This window comes from Jaculus jaculus, chromosome 6 (assembly GCF_020740685.1).
Source record: "Jaculus jaculus isolate mJacJac1 chromosome 6, mJacJac1.mat.Y.cur, whole genome shotgun sequence".
Taxonomy (NCBI): Eukaryota; Metazoa; Chordata; class Mammalia; order Rodentia; family Dipodidae; genus Jaculus; species Jaculus jaculus.
In genome coordinates this window covers 123,940,235-123,967,433 of record NC_059107.1, presented here as the reverse complement: position 1 = coordinate 123,967,433, position 27,199 = coordinate 123,940,235, and the positions used below count along the sequence as shown (strand labels likewise).

Genomic DNA, 27,199 nt, shown 5'->3' with positions numbered 1-27,199 from the left:
GTGATAGTTATTTGTGAAAATTGAACTCATAGGTGGATAACCGAAATTCTGAGAATTTATTAGGATTTGGCATAAGTCATGTAGAGATCATTAATCCCAATAATGTGTAGAAAATACTACCTTAATTGCTTCCATTTGTACTATCTGAGTAATTTCAGCTCTAACTATATAAACACAAATATATATAAATATATAGACAGAGTTATACATAGTTATATAATGTAAGTTTGTTTCATTATTTTAATAACAATGTTTTCAAAAATAGTTTATTGAGAAAAGAAATGTTTATAATAGTTTAAGGAATAACTGGTGGAGCTATATTTTGTATTTCTATTTTATTATTATCAATGGCACTATAAAAATGTCATTAAAGCCAGGCATGGTGGTTCATGCCTTTAATCCCAGCACTTGGGAGGCTCAGGTAGGTGGATCACTATGAATTCGAGGCCACTCTGAGACTACATAGTGAATTCCAGGTCAGCTTGGACTAGAGTGAGACCCCACCTCAAAAAAATGCTATTATATCCTGATGGCCACATGGATCCAAATATCATTAACTCATGTGTGTTTACCACTGTATGAATTATATCTAGCAAAGGACATTCTCATTTGTAAAGCAAAACATAAATATATTTACTTAGCTCCTTTGTGAAAAATAATATTGAAAAAAGTTGACCCAGTCATGGTGGTATATGCATTTAGTCCTAGCACTTGGGAAGTAGATGTAGGAGGATCATTCTGAGTTCAAAGCCACCCTGAGTCTACATAGTGAATCCCAGGTCAGCCTAAGCTAGAGTGAGACTCTACCTTGTAAAACCAATAAAACAAACAAACAAAAACATCTGGACAAAAATTCACCTACTAAAACATGGTACTAATTTTGATACAAACATGCAGCATTTTAAGAGTTCTAAAATATTCTTTAAGATGCTTATAATAATTTTTAATATAATCTAGCATAGCTTTATTTTCAGTTTTATGAAAAATATTTCCCTGCTAAGTAAATATAAGTAACATTGTACCAAAACAAAACAAGATAAACCTACTAGAGCAAACTGGTTTTTAAATCTTTTTAGATTTCTATTTTTAAATGCAATCTAGCAAAAAAAAAAAAAAAGAAAGAAATTTAAAAAATGTGAGAACCTTTTGCATAACCTAAGGAATTTGCCACGTCAGAGAATCTGAGCATACACAGGAAGAGTGTTCATGGATTCACAGGTCTTTACCTGCTAATGTGAGGACATTTTCCCTCCTTTGTCTTTTGCACCTTCTTTCAGAACTTTGGATCGCATAACTTAATGAAATAATTTTTGGAAAGATGTACCACTAGTTTAATTTAGAAAAAATATTTTTATGTGTTTGTCAAACTTAATTCTCTTTTACTAAATTACAAGCTCTCTGTGCTAACTCTCAATAAAGAAAACTCCCACAGGTCATTCTCAATTTGGTAAAAGTTTTCAAGAAGTGAATTCTATTCCTCTCTCAGAACCTCAATGACTCCACAGTGAGGCCAAGAATGTCCAAGAGATAGTTAGCCTGAAAATTTTGAATTTTCAGCAACTTAGGTGACTGACATGAGACCTACAAAACTAGAAGTCTTGATTTGAGTGATGAAATATTTTACAGGTAAAAAATAAATATTCACTGGCATCATTCCATCAAATGGTATCAAATTCACACGATTTGTACTTTTTTTTGGTGGGGGAGGCAAGCACAACAAACTGGCCTTTTTAAAAATTTTTTGCTCATTTTTGTTTATTTATTTAGTTGACAGCATCAGACAGAGAGAGAAAGAGGCAGACAGAGCAAGAGAGAGAATGGGCGCTCTAAGGCCTCCAGCCACTGCAAACGAACTCTAGACGCATGCACCCCTTGTGCATCTGGCTACAATGGGTCCTGAGGAACCAAGCCTCGAACCGGGATGCTTAGGCTTTACAGGCAAGCTCTTAACTGCTAAGCCATCTCTCCAAGCCTGCCCCCCTTTTCTTAATTAGAAAGAAAGAGAAAGACAATTGGCATGAGGGCACCCAGCCACTGCAATTGAACTCCAGATATGTGTGCCCACTTGTGTGTATGTGTGACATTGCATGCTTACATCACTGGCTTCGGTGGGACCTAGAGAATAAAACATGAGTCCTTAGGCTTCTCAGGGAAGCACTTTAACCACTAAGCAATCTCAGAAATTTTCAAAAGGCACTCCTTCTTGAAGGTTGTGGTTAAGATGCTTTAATTCATCTTATATTAGGTACTACCAAAACAGGAAACAACAACAACAAAAAAAAAACCAGCTAACCTTCACTGTCCTTTCATTACTGACCCATAATTCCTAACTGATTTATTAATTTTCATGTAAAGATTAAGGAACATATTTCTAAGGAAAAAATTCAGACAAGTTTGGGTGGAGAGCAAATCTAAGAGGCAATAATGCGGTAATTTGAAAAAAAAAATTCAAAGAAGGGAGACTGAAAGCAATGCAGAGAAAAGTCTTCCTCCTTCCAAAAGAGTCCCTTGTAAAGTAAATCCTGCCCTAATGAATGACTCTAGACTCAACATCCTTGGGTAGGGAGGATGTTGAAAGGAGGGAAAATGCTCTACAAACATTTATGTTGATACAGACCTACATACCCCTCTTCATAGCATAATTTTTTTCAGTAAAATAAATATAATTGATTCAAAATATATAATACATAAAATTCAAATCATATATCAAGTATATTCCATAAAGGTCATTTTTTTAGCAAGACATATGTGATATGATGAGACACCAATATGAAGCAGTCTCAATATCTCAGGTTATAAAATACATATGTTTAAATATTTAAAATGAAAAATATTAACATTGAAGGGCAGCTGCTTGGCCAATTATATAAAAATCCTAGAAAATAGCATGGATTTATTAACAAACTAATACCATAAAATGTGTGGAAATTGCTATATACAAGATTTACTTCAAAAATTATGTGAATGCCTAGTTTTTTTGAAGGTAGCAGTTGAAAAATACTGCAATAAAATATAATTTCATGGTCAAACAATTCAAAAAAATGTTCTTAAAAATTCAAATAGCAAAAATATTATTTGGGCCTGGGGGAAAGTCTTTGCAATTAAAGGTGCTTGCTTACAAGCATGCTGGCACACGATTCACTTACCAATATGCAGAGAAATCTAAGCAAATTGGTGTAACTTCTGAGCTCTCAATGTACATGCACTCACAATTGGAGGCAAGTCAGAAGAACCTGAAAATTGGTGGGCTAGCAGCTGGTGCATACAAACAAAGCAGCAAAAATAAAATAGCAAGGGTGCTTCTGTCTCGTCAGAGAGGAGAGAGAGAAAAAACATCCTGAAGTACAGATTGACCTCAAACCTCCATGATTGCACACACACACACACACACACACACAAACACACTGGTGTGTATGTAGCTGATAATGTTAGTGAAAGGAAGTTTTACACTAGCTTTCATTACACATATATGTGGATTGAAATGTCATGCAAAGTGTATCAGTATGCAGTACTATATTTACCATCTTCCTCTGTCAGTATGCTTATAGGTGTACTCCGAATGCCTTCACCCTTGAATGTACTAGCAGACACCTCAACCACATAATGAGTATATTTCTTCAGACCTAAATGGAAATGAAATAGGTAAATTAACACTGAGAAAATATCCTTGGATAATATGTAATGAATGAACTATGAAAGAAATCTCAACTCAATACTCTTCCAAAATCAAAATCTAAATAAACTATAATTTGTTAGTAGCATTAACTATTACTATAAAAAATATAAGAAGTTGTGGAAAAAATGGACACTAGAATTTTTCATGTGACTTTCAGTAAATCACTACCTTATTTTGCCAAAAGAAATTTTATACCCTTTGTAGAAATAATCATACTTAAATCATTTAAACATAATATTAGGCTAATATTCTGTGGCTACACTCTGAAGATAAGTGTAAGTAATCAACCTTAAGCCTGTTCTTTACCTGTAATATTCTGGGTCAAAGACGTTGTATTTATAGTTCTTTCCTCATTTCCATTACTTCTCTTGAGATAAATTGTATATTTTTGTATGATTCCATTGGGACTCCTTGGGGGAAGGAACGATATCTCAATCTCTCCAGAAGAAATATTTTTGTAAGTAATGTTTTCGGGTGCACTATCGGGTACTAAAAAAAAAAAAAAAAAAACAAAACAGAAGTGTAATTGCATAAAATAATTGGAAACTAAAAATTTCTTCTGATGAAATTCTCACACAAATTTAGTAAGATATGTATTTACATATAAACATTAACCACCATGTACAGTACTACTCAACCTAAATGGAGTAAGGTGTAGATAAATTGCAGCACTGACTATTATATGAAGGGATCATCTCAAAAGAAAATACATGCTATGGTTCTGCAGAGTAATATTAAAAGATATTTTTATTAAAAGATGCAAGTCACCTTGGAAGGCAGAGATAGGAGGATTGCCATGAGTTTGAGGCCATCCTGGGACTACATAGTGAATTCCAGGTCACTGAGTTAGAATGAGACCCTACCTCAACATATATATATGTATGTATCTATCTACGTATCTATGTATCTATGTTTATATCTATGTATCTATGTATCTATGTATGTTTACATATAGGATTTGAGTCAGTAAAAAGCTGGCTTATACTGTTGAACACACAGATGCAAGAAAAACTGGGAGGCATATTAAAATGATCTTGACTTTCACTAATAATACTTTTCAAAGAGGTTAATAGGTTATTATTTCAAAGAGGTTAATAGATTGTGCTCTAAACATAATCTAAGATAAGGTAAGAAACTGTATTACATACGAAGCTGCATAATATTACTTGATATTCAAACATCTAAAACTACAAGATATAAAATACTACTTTTCTGTACTTGGTATTGTTTCTATTGTATTGACTGACTATAATGTCTAGGCATATTCAATTTCAAAAATTACATATGAGATTCTAATTGTAGCAAAATATTAGAAAACAAAGCCTTTGCTGGCTATTTTCCTAAAGCAACTAAAACTCTTTGTAACACATCCACAAATTTTTCTTAAGGAATCACAGATCTGAAAGAAAGTTAGATGCTACTGGTAGCCCAACAAGAAACCTCCAACCAAGCAAAACCATACAATAACAAGAGCAATCCTGAGTAGGAACCGGGTACTAAGGCCTAGTATGCCCTGGAAAGAATGCAATGCCTTAGTGTAGTGGAAGGGTGAGGATCTCTCTGTAATACCAAGCAGAAATGCCAAAGCAATGCAGCCTTCTACAAGGATTATTATTCTGCACAACTACTGAGGACACGCCATACTCCTTCATGGGTGCCACAGGCTCCTGTGGACTTGGGTGGTTTGTGCATTCATTCGCAGGGGCTGAGAGGACAAATATAGCAAGCCCTCAAGTTAAGAGGACAAAAACAGAAGCCATTTCATCTTGACATTCATTTGAAAAGAAAAGTGAAAAAAAATAATAGTATAGAAAAGAAAACAAAACAATGCTGTTTTGGATTCACAAACCTATCCCATGAGCATGTGTGGCCTAAATCCATATCTTTAAACAACTTTTAAAAAATCTCTACTTCTGAATTAAATTAAAACAGAACTATCATTCTGTATTACTTTCACTGTAAGCAACTCTATGAAATAAAAACAAATCTTCTCAAGAGGAGCTCAACATCAAGTCAATATGTAAATTTCCAACAAACAGAGCAACAAGGGCTATGAATTCACTAATCACTAAGCACACAAACAAATCAAAAACCAATGAAGTCAGCAAAAAAAAAAAAAATCAAGCAAACACACACACACACACACACACCACACACACGTGCCTGAAGTGATCTAATGTCTAAAGACTTAAAATATATTCAAAGGATACAAACATAAAACTTTAATATATTTCAAGAAATCAAATATGTACATGAAGAATTTAATTAATGATAAATTATAAAAATCAACAAGCCACCTTTAAATATAACCACATAGACTTTCTATGCAGAAGAGAATTAATGGAAAACAAACAAAATTCTCTTGATGGATCAAATAACAAGTTAGGCAAATGAAATTAAATTGAATTTAAAAAATAACAGTATTGAAGAAATCATGAGAAAAAGGATATGGAAAAATAGCACTTGAGAGAAATAGAGTATATACTGAGAAAGCCAAAACTAATAGTACTTGAGAGAAATACATAGATTATACACTGAGGTAGTCAAAACTAATAGTGAGAGTAAAGTAAAGGAAATATTTAAAGGAAACATGACAGACTTTTCAAAAATTTTGGAAGATGTCAAACTACTGATAATGGAACCCCAATAGTTCCTTAATAGGAATATTTTAAAATCATATTTTAGAAACATCATTAATAAAAGTACAGAATGCCAAAGAAGAAAAGATTCCGCAGCTTCCAAAGGCAGAGAGATGTACATAGGAATTAGATTGGCAAAAGACATAAAGTTAAAAACAAGCAGAATTTTACCTCCACATCTAACAAGTAAAAAAAAAAAAAGAAAAGTAAAAGTAAAACAGTCATTTAAAACCTGAGAGAGAATACCATCAACTCACTCTCGAAAAATGAAATTTTAAACAGTACAGTGCATTTTTAAAGAAATTTTTTTTTCTTACCCAATCAGAAAGACCACAGTGAAAAATATTGTGGTTTAAAAATCCCTGAGTTTGAGACAGTTTGAGACTTCCAGTGAAGATGGCATCCACCTAACCACGCCTCACCTCGCAGGGAAGGAAAGGCAAGATATTTGGGGCTCTGTGGGGTTTTTAGGGGCTTGAACATCCTAGTAGTCCTCCAGTGGGAGGGTGCAGAAGAGCAAAGTAATCCACTGATTCCCACGCTTTTGGGTAGCCCACCAGGCCCACAATCTCCTCAAGCCATTGTCCCAGCTACTGCCCAAGCCTCTGTCCCAGCCACGTACCACCAGGTTCCTCCTGCACTAACCGCAGACTAAGAGGATCCAGCTCAGCAGGCTACCTTCCCCCCTCCCTAGGCTTTCCCGCCACCGGGGCCTCCACATTCTACCACCATCCCACCCACTGCCCCTCCATGAGGGAACCCAGACCAGCAGGCCAGTGCCAACCTTCCCTCCCTTCTTCGGTTTTAGCACCACTGGGGACTTCCACATGTGACTGACTTCCCACCCACCACTGCTCCATGTACAAACCAGGTCCCGCTGCACTTCCTGCAGGCTACTAAGACCCAAGCCAGCAGGCAATTGTTCACCCCTCCCTTCCCCTTTCCACCATCCCACCTGGATGGCTGCCCATTCCCCCATGCAACAGCTGACCCACAGAAATCCCCTTCCCTGCTTTGCCTTGTCACAGGATCCAGCAGTCCCATCCACCCCATGCCTCAAGCTCCCAACAAACCCCACAGTCCCATCTCCTCATCCCTCAGCATCACAGAACCAACACACAATCCCATAGCACAGCTGCAACACCAAGTCTGTTTTGTCCCATCCCCCTCCCCCCACATTCCCCACCCCCCACCCCCCACCCCTGCCCCAGTTCCCTGTGGCCACCTGACCATGCAGTCCCATACCCCAACCACCCACCAAGGAACACTTCATCTCATCCTAGGACTCCACCACAGCCTTTCAGGCTTCTCCCCTCTGACCAGACAGACCCAATTGCCATCAGAAGCCTAATCAAAGCAAACATAAAAGGGAATAATCCCTGAAGACATTTCAAGGGTAGACTACAGCTTCCTCCTAAATTAAATAAGATTCCTACACTGTGATGGGCAGACCATAGCACAAAAGGAATAACATGAAAAACCAATAGCAAGTAAATCCAACAAGTCTGCCCAGTTGTATAATGGACATCTCTAATCTAAACATAGAAGAGACAAAAGGTCAGAATCCCAAAATGAGGATACAAGCTAGGCAACCCTGGCAAAGACAGTTAAGTGATCTGAAGGACAGAGAGAGAGTGGGGGGGGGGGTCAATAATTAGCTGACTAAGCTCAATGAAAACATAAATAAATGAAAGGATGAATCACAAGAAGCATTAAGAAAATCAGAAACAGTCATAAAAGGGAACGCAACAGAGGGATGGAAACTATACATAAAAAGGTAAAATACTAACCAAATTGAACAAAACACTATAGAAGCTCTCAAGAATAGAGTCAGCCATGTAGAGGATAGAAACTCAGAACTGGGATGGAGAGAGAGAGAGAGAGAGAGGCAGTTTGTGAGTCCAAAAATTTCAATGAGTTCAAAAATTTTTGTGGACAGAATATGAGGGAACTGTGGGATGCCCTTATACATCCCAACATTTGGATCATGGGAATGCAAGAAGACCAAAGGCATGGAGAAAGTATTCAATAAAAATTATTGAGATAAACTTCCCCACCCTTTCAAAAGAAAGTCCCATCTAGTTACAAGAAGCTAACAGAACTCCAAACATACTAGATCAAAGGAGAAATTCTCCAAGATTTATTATCATTAAGACTCTAAAAATCAATAACAAAGAGAAAGTCCTAAAAGCAGGTAGGGAGAAACAACCCATTGCATGTAAAGGTAATACCATCCGAATGACTTCAGACTTCTCAATAGAAACCCTGAAAGCCAGAGGGCTGGAAAGGAAGACTGCAAATTTATGGCTTCCAACCCAAACTACTCTACCCAGCAAAAGTATCCCTCATAATACATGTTGAAAGAAAAACTTTCCATGATAAAAGTCAGCTTTACAACTATATGAACACAAAACCAATAGAGAGTACTTCAGGGAATTATTCACATAGAAGAATGGCTACAAGAAGCACATCACAATAACGAAACTCAGAGAAGGCATAAAAGCTACAAAGTCCAAGAAAACACCAAAGCACATAAACCATCACAACATGGCAGGGATTAAATCAAACCTCACAGTCATTACCCTAAACATTCATGGCCTTAATTCACCCATCAAGAGACATAAGCTAATAGTCTGGATCAGAAAATTAGACCCCTCAACCTGCTGTCTACAAGAAACCCACCTCACCACTAAAGACAGATATCTTCTCAGGGTGAAAGGGTGGAAAATTATGTTCCAAGCAAATGGAAATAAGAAACAAGCAAACCAGGCATGGTGGTGCATGCCTTTAATCCCAGCACTTGGGAGGCAGAGCTAGGAGGATCACTGAGTTCACAGCCACCCTGAGACTACATGTGAATTCCAGGTCATCCTGGACTACAGTGAGCCCCTACCTCGAAAAAAAAAAAAAAAGAGGGAGAGAAAGAAAGAAGCAGGCGTAGCTACTATAGTAATATTGAATAAAATAGACTTGAAACCAAAAGTAATCAAAAAAAAAAAAGAAGGCCACATCTTACTTGTCAAGGGAATAATCTAAAAAGAGGATATCATAATCATCATTCTTTATGCACCAAACACAGGGGCACCACAATTCATAAAACAAAACCTATATGATAACAAAATAGAATAACCAGAAATACCACCATAGTAAGGGACTTCAATATTCCATGATCAGCAATTGTTAGATATTACAAACATAAAATAAACAGGGAAGTGTGAGACCTCAACAACAACATAGTTCAATTAGACCTAACAAACATCTATAGAACATTCTACCAAAAAATCCACAGATTACACATTCTTCTCAGCAGCCCGTGGAACCTTCTCTAAAATAGATCATACCTGAGCCATAAAGCCTCCCTCCATATATTTAAGAAGATCAACATAATTTTGTGCATGATATCAGATCACAGTGCTATATTGCCAGAAATTAACAACAAAAAATGAACCAGGAATCCCACCAGCTCCTGGAAACTAAACAACACACTTTGAAACAATAAATGGGCAGTGTATGAAATTGCAAAATTTCAAGAATTGAATGACAATGAGAACATATCCTACCAAAACTTAAGGGACAAAATGAAGGTAGTCCTTAAGGGAAAATTCATAGTACTAAATGCCTTTATAACAAAGACAGAGAGATCCCAAATCAATAATCTAATCATCCAACTAAAGGCATCGGGAAAGCAAGAAGAATCCAACCCAAAACGCTCCAGACAGAAAGAAATAATTAACATCAGAGAAGGAATCAATGAATTGGAAACTAAGAAAACAATTAAGAAAATTGATGAAACAAAGACCTGGTTCTTTGAAAAAATAAGCAAAATTGATAAACCCCTGGCCAATCTGATCAAGCAATAAAAGAGAGAAACTTCAAATTAATAAAATTAGAAATGAAAAAGAAGAGCTCACAGCAGAAATAAGTGACTTTTGGAGAGTCATCAGGAATTATTTCAAAAACCTCTACTTCATGAAACTGGATAATATGGAGGAAATGTATGAATTCCTGGAAACATACCATCTACAAAGCTAAACTCAGAGCAGATTACTCTCATAAACAAACCTATCACATTCATCAAAAATTCCATCAAAAACCTCCCCAAAAAAGAAGAGTCCAGGAACAGATGGCTTCTCAGCTGAATTCTATCAAACATTCATGGAAGAACTGAAACCAATTTTTCTCAAACTGTGCCACATATTTGTAGAACAGGGAAAGCTCACCAACTCCTTTTATGAAGCTAGTATCACCCTAATACCAAAACCAGGCAGAAATACCACATGAAAAGAAAACTATAGGCCTATATCCCTGATGAACTTAGACACAAAGGTACTGAACAAAATCCTCACAAACCAAATTCAACAACACATCAAAAGCATTATCCACCTTGATCAACTAGGCTTCATCCCAGGAATGTAGGGGCAGTTCAATATATGGATATCTGTAAATGTAATACACCACATAAATAAACAAATACAAAAACCACATAATCATTTCAATACATGCAGAATAACATCATGATCAAAATATTGGAGAGAATAAACATGGATGATTTATATCTCGATACAATAAAGGCTATATATAAAGCTCCTAAAGCCCAAATAATACTTAGTGGGGAGAAACCAAAGGAATTCCTATTGATAGCAGGAAAAAGACAGGGGTGTCCACTCTCATCTCTGCTCTTCAACATAGTACTAAAAGTCCTAGCTCAAGTAATAAAACAGAAGAAAGAAATAAAAGGGAAACAAATTGGAAAGGATGAAGTTAAGTTAGCCCTATTCACACACAAAATGATTCTATACATAAGTGACCTGAGAACCTCCATCTCAAAACTCTTAAAAGTGGTTAACTCATTCAGCAAAGTAGCAGGATACAAAAACAATGCACAAAAATCAGTTGCCATTTTACATAAAAAAGACAAAGACACAGAAAAGGATATTAGCAATATTGTCCCATTTTCAATAGCAACAAAATAACAAAATCCCTTGGAATAACACTAACCAAGGATGTGAAAGACCTATACAATGAAAACATAAAAACACTCAAGAAAATGTTGAGGAGGACTTTAGAAAACTGAAAGACCTCCTATGCTCCTGGATATGCAGAATTAACATTATGAAAATGGCAATCTTACCAAAAGCAATACAAAGATTTAATGCAATGCTAATAAAATTCCCAACATTTTTCTTCACAGACATATAAAAAAGAATGGTCTCAAAAGTCACATGGGATGGAAGAAGGCCACAGATATCCAAGCTCATCCTCAGCCAAAGAAAGACCTCTGGAGACATCACCATACCTGATCTAAAGCTATATTAAAAAGCCATTGTAACAAAAAAGCAACATGATACTGGCACAGAAACAGGATTATATACCAATGGAACAGAATTGAGGACCCAACTTTGGGTCAAATTACTACAGCTACTTGATATTTGAAAAAGGCCCTAATAATTGTAGACTGGAAAAAAAGACAGAATCTTCCACAAATGGTGCTGGACAAACTGGATAGCCATATGCAAGAAAATGAAACTGATCCATATCTTGCCAAGCACAAAATCCAAGTCCAAATGGCTAAAAGACTTCAATATAAGACCAGAAACTCAGCTACTACTGGAAGAAAAAAATCGAAGGCACATTCCTCAATATAGGAGTGGGAAAAGATTTCCTGAACAAAACCCCAGTAGCTCAGGAAATTAAACAATCACTCAACACTTGGGCTCTCATAAGGCAACCTTTGTACCCACCAACACCCTTAGGAACCTCTTCCTGCTCTCTCTCTCAACTGCTTATAAAAACGCAGTCCCTTGACAAATAAACGAGCTGTTCTCTGAGGCTTTCTCTGTGGTGTTTCTTCCCATTGCACTCAGGGCTGCTCAAGACACTGCTCCACAATTGCCTGGATGCTTTTGGGAGCTGGTGTGTGATGGCATCCTGAGGATCCAGGGACCCACAGATGGCACCTGAATGGACCCTCTGAGACATGCCAGGGTAGGTGAGTACTCCCCAAGAGGGATAATTGTCATCTGGGGGACACTGGCCCCCTGGGGCCTTGCCTCCACATTCTGAGGGTGGGCAGGTTTCTCTCTTTTTCCTTTAATTTTGGCTCATGCCATCATGAGGGACTGGACACAACAAACAGGCAACTGACATATCTTGCCCAAGGCCACTCTTCAGCATTGACTGAAGGCCTATAGTCCTCTGCCTGAACCCCAACAGCCCATTTGGGCATTGGCAAAAACCTTCTGTCTATTTCTCTCCAACACAAAATGCCAGTAATGTGTTGACCTCATAAAAGTCTGTAGGACAGGTCACCAGTCTCTTAAACTTGCAAACAGGCTGTGTCCAGACAATTGAGGAATCCCCCAAGGTACACTTCAGCCTTTGGTCTTGGCGTTTCCACTCAGTTTCTATTATGAGCAATATTGCTGCCCACCAAAAGAATCACAGATTCATGGATTAAGGACTTTTCCTGAAAGTTAGGGGAATTAAGCTTTCCCAGAGAGAAGCTATCTCCTTCTGGGAAGAAGTCCTCCAGATTGCCCCTGAATGATTTCTGGGGATCCATATGACCCAGACACATGGACCCACATTACTTATCTGGCTAGGAGATGAGAAGTTCAGGAAGGGAATTTCCCCACATCCCCTTTGCATCTCCTCTAGAGCAGCAGCGAAACTGCAAGCCACCTACATTGGCACTCCAAGGCAGATTGGGTCAGCCTGCAGGCTCATGCACACTGAGAGCCCCACAGGTGAAGTGTCTCCACTTCTCCCCACCCCCCCACAGGACCCCTCCCTTCCCCTTAGTAAAGCTGGCTCTGGGGGTGTAGTCCCCATGTGAGGCCGGACTCACGATGCTCCCTTTCCACTACAGAAGACCATTTGCAGCAGGCAGGCAGTCTGGTGTCTTGGACACTGCCTCCATGCCTACCAGACTTGGCCCCAGTTGAGAGCCTAGGAGCCAGGCAGGGCTGATCCAGAGCTCCCGCCCCACCCAGTCACCACCTGCCGCAACAGCACCATGAAGCAGCAGAAAAATAAATAATTAAATGTCAGATTTAACTAAAGCCTATGGTGAGATGAAATTTTACATAAACAATGCCATACTTTGTTACATGCTATCATAAATATAATTACTGTGTTTATGTTCTAGGTCAATTTCAACATATAGAAATGATTATTGAAAACAACAAAATTTTCTCTGAGGTGTTGACTCATAATTTGCCCAGTATTTTAAAAAGATTGTAATGTCCTATTACTTAAAAGGAGGAGGCAACTGGCCTAAGTGCTAGGCCAGCCTGCCTCAAAACGGAAACACAAATTTGCCTTAGATACTCCTAGTAAAAGCATTGACAAGTGTGTCAGAGGTATTGATGACATAAAATTGCTTTAATCTAGACTACTTGCTTGTCAGTAATAGGATTAATCAATTTGGTGTAGATTCTCTTAATGGTCTTATAAGGAAGATGGTTAATTATGGGGTGAAATGACTTGATTGAAGAAACTGGGAAGGAATTTCTCAATGTTAGACATAGAATGCCTGTTAAAAATGCTTTTTGAGTGGTATTTAGATCATAATGATAAAGTATGTGTTTGAAGATGTGCATGTGTAGAAAAGAATTTTCAGGCTAAACCTAAACATCATACTTGAAGTTAAAGACTTTTCAACTGTTTACAGACTCTTAAGGAAGTCATGGGCAAAACATAAAATTGTTTTATGTTAATAAAAATTTCTGGGCTGGAGAGATGGCTTAGCGGTCAAGCGCTTGCCTGTGAAGCCTAAGGACCCCGGTTCGAGGCTCGGTTCCCCAGGTCCCACGTTAGCCAGATGCACAAGGGGGTGCATGCATCTGGAGTTCGTTTGCAGAGGCTGGAAGCCCTGGCACGCCCATTCTGTCTGTCTACCTGTCTTTCTCTCTGTGTCTGTCGCTCTCAAATAAATAAATTAATTAATTAAAAAAAATTTCTATGGAACATAAAATTAATGGCCATCAAGATCAAGCTAAAATCATTGATTGTCAAATAGTGTTTTGTTCTTTCAAAACAGATTTGTCAAGGGCTGAATTAGAGTTAAGCTGTTTTGGCTCAACCAAGACCAGATTCTGCTCTATTGTATGTAAAGTAACTGTCTTATTTCTGACATCTCAAGTCCAGTGCTTATAGCAAAATTAACTCTTAAGACATATTTGCTACTTTAGGGTACAGCCTCATACTCAAACAATGGTCTTCATCCAAGAGAAATAATTTCAACTTCTGTGGTTCTGTTTCCAGTGTTCTCTGGGTAATTGGTACCCACATTGGTGTCTAAATTAATCCAAAATGTTTTCAAATACAGGTGCTAAGACTTTATACTGTCTTTCTTGTCCATTTCTGACAATTTCTAGATTAAATTAATTGGTTTATGGGTTTGTTTGTAAATTAGTTGGTATTGTTTTCAAGATGGATAACAGGTTCTGCCTGTATTTATAGCTATTAGATAGTTAAAGTTTAAGATGTGCCTACTTCCTACGCCTCAGATATGGGTTATGCTGTCACAGTATAACAAAATTATAAAAGGTTGCACAAAATGATTTTAAGAAGCTTGTGTGCTCTTTTTTAATTAAATCTATTTCAGTAATCAAATTTGCTCTATATGTACATACATCCAGGCTGGTGTAACTTCCTTTCTAAGTGTGTTAATCAACTATGTAGAAGCCAAAGCCAGTTGGAATCACTGGAGCAAAAAGTGCCAATATTTTATCCTATGCTCCCTGGTCATGAGGCCACAAGAGACGATGGGACATTTCTACACCACCTCCCTGGTAAGTCACCTGTCTTCCTGATTAGGGAGGATACAGAGACCTAAACAAAAAGTTGGTGTACCGTTTGAAACAGGAGAATCAAAATCGATGAACAATCAGTCCTCCTAGCTTCCCAAAGAAGGGAAAACTACTTGGCCAGAACAGCCCTGACTCAACCTAACAGACAGAAAACACCAATAAGCTATAGGACTACTCCTGGCTGATTCTTTCCTCATCTCCAAAGAACAAGCTGGTACTCCATTATCAAGCTCCCACCAATCATGCATGGGCTACAAGAGGGCCTACATCTATTAAATTCTAAGATAATAATGGTTATTCCATTTGTCTGGTGCTGACCTCACTCTCTATTGGAGAAACTGCTTCTCTTTTTCAGATGGACACAGAACCTGAGGAGAGATTCAGCCCATTACACTTCACCAGAGCCCCAGCTGAAGCTGTAGAGTAATTGGGGAAGTAAGCAAGAGTGCTGCTTTCTTGGTGAACCTGGTACCAACACAAGGGTGATGCAGGTAGACACAGAGAACACTTAATTCCTACCAAACCAAATATCCAGAGACACAGAGGCTCCCAAGACCTCATCACTGAAGTGGACCTAAAACAAACCAAACATGGCCCAGGGAAATTTGCAAAAGAATGGGCAAAAAGATTCTTAGAGCTACAATTTGGGACTTTATGACATTGGGACAGAGACATTGCCTCTTACCCATAACCTGGGGCTAGCTTCACAATGTATGGCCCACAATCCCCAAAGAGGTTGGTCCCTTCAGAGGGGGGAGGACAGGAAAGAGGATAATGATGGTACCAATGTGGCTGTTTACACACTGAGTATGTACATAACTAATAAAGAAAAAATATCCCTGAGTTCAGCAGAACACTAATGAGCATTTGAGGGAAGCAATTGAATTGTACAATCTACATAACATTCAGTGCATGTTAAAGTCATATTACAAATTTTTTCCTCTCAAAACAAATATACTTAATCTTTATTAGTATCCTAAATATTAGGGAAATAGATTGCTACTCATAAATGTAGTAGACTGGCCTTAGACTAGTGACATTTCACAGAGAACATAGACCTAATATACCCTCTGTTTTTACCAGTCACAGAGAAAAGTGATACAACAATGTGGAGAATTCTAAAACACAGAAAAATTATAATTTAATTTATAACTATATGTAACAATGTCTAGTCATATAATACTTTGGACACTTCTGAAACATCTTACATCTCTAGTGACATCCCAGCCCAATCCACTGCATTTCTACAGGACCTCTGCTACCACCTTAACTGCTTTCTTTAGCTTCTGCCTCTGAGCCAGTGCTTAGGTTTTCTGAAAACATGATATCCAACCCTTTCTGGGCTCAAGGCTTGTTTGCCTTCCATAATCCATATAGCCTTTAGTTCTAGGAGCTGGGTTATTGAAATTATTACTCCTCTTTCCAAGGTATAGATCTTTCCCTTTTACTTCTTTCTGAAGAACCATATAGCTCCTGTGCAGTCATATTTCATCAAATATCACTGAGTCATCCCTTAAGTTAAATCGCTTAAGTTACATTACTTTCCTAAGATAGTTATCTGGTACTCTTATCCAAACATCTTGCATTGCCTGTGTGGCTTTCTCTTGCCCATCATCAGAGATGTCAGTATCTGTGTAAGTGACCTATAGTGCTCTATCCAATCCCCTAGACTCTCTAATCATTAACCTCCTTAACCCTAATAATGCTTTCCACTATCTCACTTTAACATTTGTCTTTCATGGTACACATGTTATCTTTTTGTTACTATTTCTGGCCTACTCTCTTCTATTTGGCACACTTCCTACCTTTACGGCCATCTTTTCTAGTCTTGTACTCATCAAAAAACTTTCTAGTTTTCATAAAATTTTCACAATCACCTTTGTTATGTCCTCATTTCCTACACACAGGTCAGAGTCAATGTCTACTAACATCACTCCAAAGCTATCTCCAACAACTCCGATTTCTGCCTAACTCTATATAGCATCATCATCCCCAGTGTAACAGCTGAAAATGGCTGCATTAAATATTGCTCCAGGTGAATAGCCTCACTTGGATTTCTAATCTTCAATTGCAAATAGATCTTTTTCATGGCCTGGCTGCCTATATTTCTTTTACTTAATTTGGTCTCTTACTCTTTTATTTGTGTTTTCACCCTCTGTTCTTTCCCCAAATGCCAATAAATTCTCCATTCCTTATTCTTAGTTGATAAGTTTATCTCTCATTTTATTGAGAAAATGAAAAATACTCACAAAAGTTCTGTCTTGGTGCCATAAATCTGTCTTAAATTGCTGAATCTCCTTACTGTTTCCTAAGGCTCAGCTTTTAGTCCTCTCTAGATTCTATTCCTCTTGCCTATTTCCTTAATGATTTTACACTTGAAATTACTTAGACATACATGTGAACATACAGTTATTAGAATATGTATATTGGTAAAAGTATCTTACTTTAATTTTACTTTCATCTTCAATCTTTGGTCTAGTCTTTCCATTAGTTGATATCAAAATTTCTCAGAATTTTCCTTTACCCATTTTTATACTTTCTTACCAAACATTCTTTCTTAGTCACACTTCAGTTAGGCATTTTCCCCATGAATTCTACTCCCGTGGAGTCATCAAAAATTTCTACCTTACCACACCAATAATCACATGTATGTGTTTTGAAGGAAAAAGAATCTATATATATCATCGAAAGAGTAATTTTGTTGTTTTATGTTAAAGTTACTCTTGTGATCACTGCAGACTTAGCATGAGAACAGAAAAACATCTTCTATTGCCTCTTACCCATAACCTGTGGCTAGCTTCACAATGTATGGCCCATACATTAGAATACGCAGATACAGATGCAAGCACACTGACACATGCCAAATCCATCCTGTACTGACCTTCCAATTTGGGCATAAAGTATGTTATTTCTAAGCAAAACTAAATGTTGGTTTTCCAAACAATTCACTAATCACTTATGTTTGTAATAGCAGCATTGACACACCAGAGATTTAATACTTAAGTCACTTCTTCAAAAAACTTACTGAAGTACAGCCCTTGCCCTTTCAGTTTATAAGAAAAGGGATTTTTGGGCTGGAGAGATGGCTTAGCGGTTAAGCGCTTGCCTGTGAAGCCTAAGGACCCCGGTTCGAGGCTGGGTTCCCCAGGTCCCATGTTAGCCAGATGCACAAGGGGGCACACGCGTCTGGAGTTCATTTGCAGAGGCTGGAAGCCCTGGAGCACCCATTCTCTCTCTCCCTCTATCTGTCTTTCTCTCTGTGTCTGTCACTCTCAAATAAATAAATAAATAATTAAAAAAAAAAAGAAAAGGGATTTTTAAACTCTCATTTAATAACATTGAGCCCCAAGCAAATGAAAGCAATTGTTTCTTTTTTTGAACACAATCTGCTCCAAATGATATCTTGGTATGATTCTAAACCAGAGGAGCTAAACTTGGTGGCCTGTAATGGTCTAGGAAAATTCATTTAAACCAATGTACTGTCCTTTACTCCCAGAAAGATGAAACATGCACAGACCTAGAGTTGATCCCAAGTCAGAAGAATCAGCCAAAATTTATGAGGAGAAGCACTGAACCTAAGTGTCCATCGCTATAAATTGTTAGGTCTCTGGTTACTCAGAATCTGTAAAGACACACTAATGTCTTTCACTCAAACAGATGGACTAAGGAGTACTGGGATAGATTGTTTCTCCACCTTCATTCTGACTTTTTTCTAACTAGATCTAGGACCTAACAAGTGAGCTTTGCAATGGGTCTCAGAGACCTACCATCGCGCTTCACTGTTTTGGGGCCACTTTTTGTATCCATTTTACTCCAGAGGTCGTGTCCACTGCCTACAAAAGTGTTTGCTCCAATATTTAATGGCAGCAAAATTTTCATTTTACATTATGTTGTAAGTGAAATTCTTTCAGTCACTTAATGTTTTTAGTTCTTATCCCTCACTTAGATTTATGCTCAAAATCAGATAATGGAATGAAAATTAATATACTATTTCAATACAAAGAAAGATGCCATGCCTGTAATAGGTAGCTAACAAAAAATTGTTTTGCAATTCACCACTGAAATAAGACGTTGTTAATATAATAGCCACATAAGTAGTAAAGCACCTCATAAACATGTGAATGTGGTGATTGTAATACTGTGATAGGTTGTTTGAAAGTTATTACCTCTTTTCCTCATGCTGTATAAAGCTCAAATAGCAAAATGTCACCACAATGATAAACTGAAGAGTTCTAAATTTATTTATAATTTTACAGCATGTGCTATGAGAAGGAAGTGGCCTTTATAATTCAGATTGGTTTAGTTCCAATTCCAACTTCACAAACCAGCTGGCTGACCTTAAGCAATTAAACTCCCACCAATTAATATAAACTTTAGGAGGACAGGAAATCATTTCCTTCAATGAGGCTATGTGCTCACTAGGCCTTGGTATATTATAAATATCTGTTGAAAGAATGGCTCTCTTAGAGTCTTCAGCTTTTCATGAGACAATGAAAACAATAACTTGTTATTCTTCTCTAGAAGCAAAAAGACAATAGTATGAAAGCCATTAGCAAAATCTGTGGAATTTAGCAAGCATTCAAAATTTGTGTCTTTCATTCTTTGACTCAATGTAAAACAAAAGTGAGTCACTCAAAGAATACATCATTCTTAAGAATTCTGGTTTTATGTTCAGTATCTCCAAAAGCAATGAAGCAAGCCAATATATAATTTAATATCAATTAAGTTTAATTCAAGGGAGAGAACAACTCTTGATAGTGTCAAATGCTCCTTTCAACACTCATTTCTGCCATTATAATTATTGTCATCCTCTATTGGCATTTTCATGTCTCTTCATTACAACAAATTCTATGCAGAGGCTCATGAGATTAATTTCACTCAAAGGTAAGTTGCTTTACTAGAGTTCTGATCTGCAAGGTCAAGGACAGATTTAATATTTTTATATGGCCAAACCATATGAAATTGCTGATTGGGGATATTTATGACCTATAAAATGTCAACTTTATGATGCTCCAGATATCAGTCAATGAACGTTTTTTCTTATAAATATACTGGTAAAAGAGTAACTTTAAAATTAGTTATTAATTGGCATAAAATGTAGAATTAACCTAATGGTAAGAGCAGGAATATATGATTATATACACAATATAAATAATAAATCAAGGTAATAAGTCAGTATATTTTAGGCTATTTGCTCATAAATCACTGAAACTGTAGACTAGAAATGTCTAGCTTGCATTATTGTCTATAACACTCTCCTGTAGGTGGATCTTAATAAGAAGGGACTAATGAGCAAAAATGTTTCTGCTTTTCATCTGCCTTGCTGTCTATATACACACTTTACTACTATGTAAGAGTCTTGTCCCATGGGTGTGTCTCTATTTTTTTATTTTATTATTTTATTTATTTGAGAGCAGCAGAGAGAGAGAATGGGCATGCCAGGACCTCTAGCCACTGCAAACAAACTCCAGATGCATGCGCCCCCTTGTGCATCTGGCTAACATGGGTCCTGAAGAAATAAGCCTCGAACTGGGGTCCTTAGGCTTCACAGGCAAGCGCTTAACCACTAAGTCACCTCTGCAGCCCTCTATTTTTATCTGAATTGAAAGGAAGTAGTTCTACTCAACTCAAAACTCACCAAAACACTGGATAAATCTTTGGTTTTTTTTTATTTGAACAATTCACTAATTTTAATTATAAATTGACTTACATAAGGAGTAAGTCTTAAAATGTTTTTTCACAGGTAAGTATTTCCCCCTATATTTGCCTGGAAAAAAATGTCTGGATTACACAAAATATGTTGATGATGTTCTTAGGTCAAAAAAAAAATACATAGAATGACAACCATCAACTATGTTTACTGCAACACTGTGAATGATTAAGATAATGAGCACAAACAAACTCACCAGTCTCTGAAGTCCTTACTGAGAGTAATGGAGAGGAAACATTTCCATGACCAAATTTGGTATATGACCTGACAGAAATATTGTAGATAGTGTATGGTTGTAGATCCCTCAAGAGTATGTGTGTTGTTGAAGTATTCTTTATAAATACAGTGTCTATATTTTTGTAAAGCACTTCATAAGCAACAATAATCCCATTTGGTTTTTCAGGTGGTGACCACTTCAATCTTATTTCACTTGCAGAAACATTGAATACTTCAATGTTTTGAGGTGATGATTCTGGCTCTGCAAGAAGAAAGAAAATAAAAGTTAAATATTTGCAGTTTTCATGTTTCTTGCTTTAGATGCAAAATTCCATGGAATAGAGGCAACAAGCAGGTAACAGCACATTCTTTGTCTGACTAAAATTGCACCTGATATTCTTACCATCTTCTGGAGTTCTCACAAAGATGTCATTTTCTTCTGACAAAGAACTTTCTCCAACATGGGTGGAGGCAGCTACTCTCATTTTATAACTTGTATATTTCTTTAACCCTAAAAGGAGAAAAGGAAATGTTTTTAAAGTCTTAAAATAATATTCTTGGATTAGTCCCATTTGCTATAGGGCTGGCTAGTGCAATTTATAAGGATGTCATCTAGCTATCTCAGTCAGCTTCCACGGGATCTCAGTCTTTCCATTCCCACATTGATGATGTCAGAGCACTTTTGAAAGCATTAAGGCAGTAATTGAAACCTGAAAAAGAATATTTGGCACACTGCATGGAGAATTGGCACACGTACCATTGAAAACTGAATTGCTTCAGCTGATAAATATTCATTCAATCAAATCTTCAATGAATTATGTTCATGAACTTAATATAATATTCCCTAGTTAAGTAAATTATTGTGAAAGTTGTGATCAGATGCTTTTTATTTCTTTTTGAATAAATATTGCTAAAGAAAAAATAACATTTGATCAAGTTATTTCTGGAAGTAATTTTAAAGATGTCCATAGAAGCACAGAACAACGAAATCTTGATCGTGTCCTGTCATATTTAAGATGTGGAGAGATGCATAGTTTCTATCTGAATAGGAATGTAAAAAGAAACACAAGTTTTTGTTCTACCTGTGATGAGAAAGCTGTTCTCTAAAGTAGTCATCTGGAATGTTCTGTGTGTATCCAGTTCCATTGCATAGATTGTGTAATGGGTTATTTTTCCATTGGGATATTCTGGAGGGTCCCAATATAACAAAATAGATGAAGAACTAATATTTTTATAGTTTATAATATGGATGGAGCTTGGCACTTGAAAAGAAGAATGAACAATTAATGGGAATAAAAACTTTAAAAAAAGAGGTATGACACAGAAGAGCAATATTTTCAGGTAATTGTTTCAAAGGAAATACAGTCTTACCTTGTTCATGGGTCCTGACATTAAGAACCGTTGGTGGTCCTTCTCCCATGATGGTGAAAGCAGATACACTAATCATGTGCTCAGTGAAAGGTACAAGTCCTCTGATAACATAAGACAGCTGTTCAGCAGCAATGTCAGTAATGTACTGATTCCTTGTGGTTACTATTTGAAACAAATGAGTACAAAAAAAAAAAGGATGTTTGCCACCATAGTCAAAATTAGTGTTTCTCAAGGAAACATAATAGCACATTATTCATTAATGCCTTCATGTACTCCCATATACAAAAGGTATCAATAACCACTAATATGAAACTATTGCTCTCAGAGATCACAGTGGATATTATTATAACTCTAAATGTTCTCTAGTACTACCTGTAAACTTTTGTACTCATAATATAGTTTTGCTAATTATTCTATAATTTTTGGAACATGACGTTAGTGTGTTCAGAAAATTTAACTTTCTGAAGGAGGCCGGCTAGGAATGTTTCAGAAAACTAGGCAATTATATAAAATTGAAGTATTATAAATCAATGGTGCTTTAACAACAAACTTTAAGAAATTAGAGATTTTTATTAGAAATCTAAATTCACCATGTATTTACTATCCCAGTAATTATTTGAAGTAAGCATTCTTTCTGGAGGCACAATTTATTTAAATAAAAGTAAAAATATTTTAAATCCTTATGCAGATACGCATTTGTGCATAAGAAAAAAAAACATATTGAATAAAATGCGCTTTTAAAGACAATTCTACCATGAATATAATTCTATATATAACATACTTAGTGTTTGGAATAAGGTAACTACAAAATCTGAGACAAAAAATGAAATAATGTACTTTCCTCATTTAGCATTTTATAAAAACCAAAGAGACAGTACATATCTGTGTCATCTAAGCATGTATTGTCAATTTGTCATATATTACATTCTCCTTGTAGAAACAATAAGATCCACTGACCCTGAAGAGCAAGTGTATATACAAATGACATCACCACATCAAGGGGTCACCTACACCTGTTTATCACCCCATGCACCAGAGTTGTAACTTTCTGACCTATTTGCCTTTTGTGACATTTTAAAACCTATTAGTCAAAAGCTGCAGGGAGTGTGAGGCCTGTAAATGATTTGAAGATATGTTAATCCCTCCCCATCACACCTGCTTTGGCAACTGTAATAACTGATTGTCTATGCAGCTTGGCCAGAGACTCTGGGGTGCTACTTTCTCTAGGAAGAAGGTCAGACAGGTTAGAAAGGGCCAGCTCCTGCCTGTGTGGCATTTCCATTTACTTCATGGGTTATCCAACAGTTAAAAAAAATCTTACTCAAAAAAATCTGACTCCAGCTCATGAATCATTAATAACATGGTTGAACTCTAAGTGAAGGTCCATATCTATTGCTGGTAGTTTCAACACATCCACTTCATAGAGAATTAAAATTTTACCTACCAATGCGTGAATTCTGCTCTTCAGCTCTAATGTTCCCAGGAAAGTCACTGTATGGTTGACTGTTATATATGAATGAAGCCAGGGAATGCAAGTCAGAAGACACCTCTGCTGAACCTTCATAAAATCCTATCATTGGCTCTACTAGGTTCATCATTTCTAGAGACATGGAGTTTTTTATCAGCTGCAATTAAAAGAAGATATTTACAAAGATTTGGTTACCACACACATTTTTAATTTTTAAAATATTTTATTTATTTATTTGACAGAGAAAGAGAGAGAAAGAGAAAGAATGGGCTTCCAGCCACTACAAATGAACTCCAGACACATGTTTCCCTTTGTGCGTCTGGCTAACATGGGTTCTGTAGAATCAAACCTGGGTCCTTTGGTTTTTCAGGCAAATGCCTTAACCACTAGTCCATCTCCCCAACTCCACAACACACATTTTTAAAAGATACTATTGCTTTACATTCCAAAATTTTATTCTGAATCTACCTAGACACTGCATTGTGATCATATATTATAATCACTCTATTATTACTGTACTTTAGAAAGAAATTGAAATTTGTTTCTCACTTGTGTTGGTGTTGTCAAAGTAGGAGTAGACATCTTAATGGAAGTTTACAATATTAGAATATTTTAATTTGCTCTTCCACACATAGAGGTGTCCTAGGCATAGAATTTAAATGTTCGGCATGTGTATGCCAACTGGGTACAACCTGAATGACAACCTGCTTGTTATCAGTAGAAGCGGTATAGTAATTTATCTAAAATCAAGTGAAGTTTCAGAACAAAAAAGATGACCTCAAAATCATAGGTTTCAAACTTAGTTCATAGCATACCTGTCCAAGGTTCTAAAGTATATTGTCCATAACAGCTCTTTTCCCTGGATCCCACAACATAATTCATATATGTCAAGTAACCAAAGTGATAAATACTGAACTGAAAATATCAGGAGCAGGTTAAAGATGGGTAAACTAGACACTGTTGTTAGAGGGGGAATAACAAGATGCATCTCTCCCTCATCAATTCAATCTAGGATAACTGAATTAGAATGAGAAAAGGTTGTTGTGGTAAAACAGTGGTAGATATTTTGGTAGAATGCTAACTTTGTAAATAAAAGTAAATGTTAATTTATTTTAAAACTTGCTTCAAGAGATTTGGTAATCATTGAAATATGTGTACATTATTTGGTTTAATTTGAACTTAATGATCAACATAGGCTTTAGAGATAAGCAGATATATTTTATTATAATGTACCTTAGAGACAGATATACTTTATTATAATGTACCTTAGATGATATCAATCTAATATTAATATGTTTGCTAAATGCAGTCATTGAATTATTAAAACAGTGAAAATGTCATTTTCTTGGAGATTCAGGCAACATAGGCACACAGAAGCAAAAATGAGCTGAAGTCGAAAATGTAATTTTAAAAGCATCTATTGCAGAAGCAATGATGGGGCCCTGCTAAGGGAATGGGAGCAGAACATTCATAATTATTGAACCCAAGTGGTGATGTACTCTTTTCTACTTTATACCTGTTAGAAATTTCCCAGAGTAGAGTTTTGCAAAAATGTTGCAAAACAATCTTCTCCTTTTCAAATCTTCAAAACTTACATCTAAAAATTCTTTTTAAAAATATTTTTATTCACCAGGCATAATGATGCATACCTTTCACCCCAGTACTCAGGAGGCAAAGGTAAGATAAGTGTCATGAGTTCAAGACCACCCTGAGACTACATTATGAATTGTAGGTCAGCCTGGGCTAGAATGAGACCTTACCTCAAAAAAAAAAATACCTTTCTATTTCTTAACAATTATATGCTTGTATTCCCTCAGCATTAATAAGTATTAATACAGGTTTCTGTCATTTTAAGAACCCTTGCCTTTTAATTTTTCTGACATATTTTCTGTTGTCTTTATTCTTTGAGTAAAACCTAGGTTTCCCCTTCCTCTCAGCATCACTGCACCTTTTTTTCCTAAATAATAATAACAGATATTCAAGAAAAACTCATGAAGGTAAGAACTTTTAGGACAGTTCAGTTCATCAAAATGCTGAAAATAAGTGACTGTTGAGAACTTACCATTAATATCTATCGTGCCATCCAAGGCTCAGGGAACCTTGTGGATGAGAGAGTAGAAAGAATGTAAGAGAGTCATAGAGTGAAAAGGAGCAATTCAGGGCACCGTCCTCTGTACATGAACTGACACATGACTTCACATTATTTGTACTTATCCCCCGCACCACACACAAGACCTGCATATAATCTACAGAAGAAGACAAAAAGAATGAGACACTAAAACAGAAGATGGACTAATTAGAAAGAAGAGAATGTTCAATGGAATATGGGTGGAGGCAACAAAAGAGGGTAATGGGAGGGAGGGAATATGATCAAATTACAATATGTTCATGCATGAAAATTCTCAGTAAAGGGGCTGGAGAAATGACTTAGTGGTTAAGATATTTGCCTGCAAATCTGAAGGCCACAGGTTCAATTCCTCAGGACCCACATAAGCCAGTTGTACAAGGTGGCATAGGTGTCTAGAGTTTGTTTACAGTCTCTGGAGGCCTTAGCGCTCTCCCTCTCTCTCTCTCTCTCTCTCTCTCTCTCTTTCAAATACATAAATGAAAATAAAATCTTTGTTTTAATTCTCAGTACAAAAGAAAAAATAACTTCTCTGAGAGATAAAAGGATAGGGAAATGATTCAAGAAAACCTCCAGGCCTCCAAATGATATTTCTAAAATAAAACCAGTTAAAATATCACAGATACTATCTACATAAGCATTGTGGGGCGGGGGGAGAGGGATACCTCAAGATACTCATGTTAGGATAAAGATCCCTGGATGGGAAGGCTCAGATGTGACAAAACAAAGATTTCCCATCTTCCTATAGCTCGCTTGAGCTTAGCCTCCACAGGGTAGCTAGGGAGAACATGATTTACAAACATATAATTCAGAAATGCTCTGTATTCTAGCCAATAATCTATGCCTGAAGCACACAGCTGTCTCCACTATCAATCACTCACCCTTTGTGTATCTACTGTGTACAAAGCCTGTGGATGGCATAGTGAGGAAGTACAAAGAACTTCTCTTGAACTATGACATTTCAGTGACTCGCTCAATGTTTCCTATCCCATGTCAAATAAATTATCATGAAGCAAACTATAGCATTCCACCAATTAACTAAGCATCTCTGTTACAAACTGTCATTTCTATGGAAGCGTTAGCTTGAATACCTTTGACTGTGAATTTCATCCCAGTTCTAGTTTTCATTGTAAGGTCCCACCAAAGCCAGGGAAATGATTTGAACAATGGTTTTGTGCCAA

The 27,199-nt window shown here is 36.7% G+C and overlaps 1 protein-coding gene across 1 annotated transcript in view; it reads right to left on the bottom strand.

The window, feature by feature from the left end:
• Nucleotides 1–27,199, bottom strand: part of Ptprq (protein tyrosine phosphatase receptor type Q) — a 199,154-nt gene that overhangs the window by 140,760 nt on the left and 31,195 nt on the right. The window contains exons 10-16 of the mRNA XM_004650139.2: nt 23,870–24,050; nt 22,426–22,587; nt 22,137–22,316; nt 21,458–21,565; nt 21,035–21,316; nt 3,983–4,165; nt 3,522–3,623 (exon numbers count right to left, since the gene is read on the bottom strand). Of these exons, the coding sequence (XP_004650196.2) occupies nt 3,522–3,623; nt 3,983–4,165; nt 21,035–21,316; nt 21,458–21,565; nt 22,137–22,316; nt 22,426–22,587; nt 23,870–24,050 (1,198 nt within the window). The remainder of the gene's footprint in view (nt 1–3,521; nt 3,624–3,982; nt 4,166–21,034; nt 21,317–21,457; nt 21,566–22,136; nt 22,317–22,425; nt 22,588–23,869; nt 24,051–27,199) is intronic.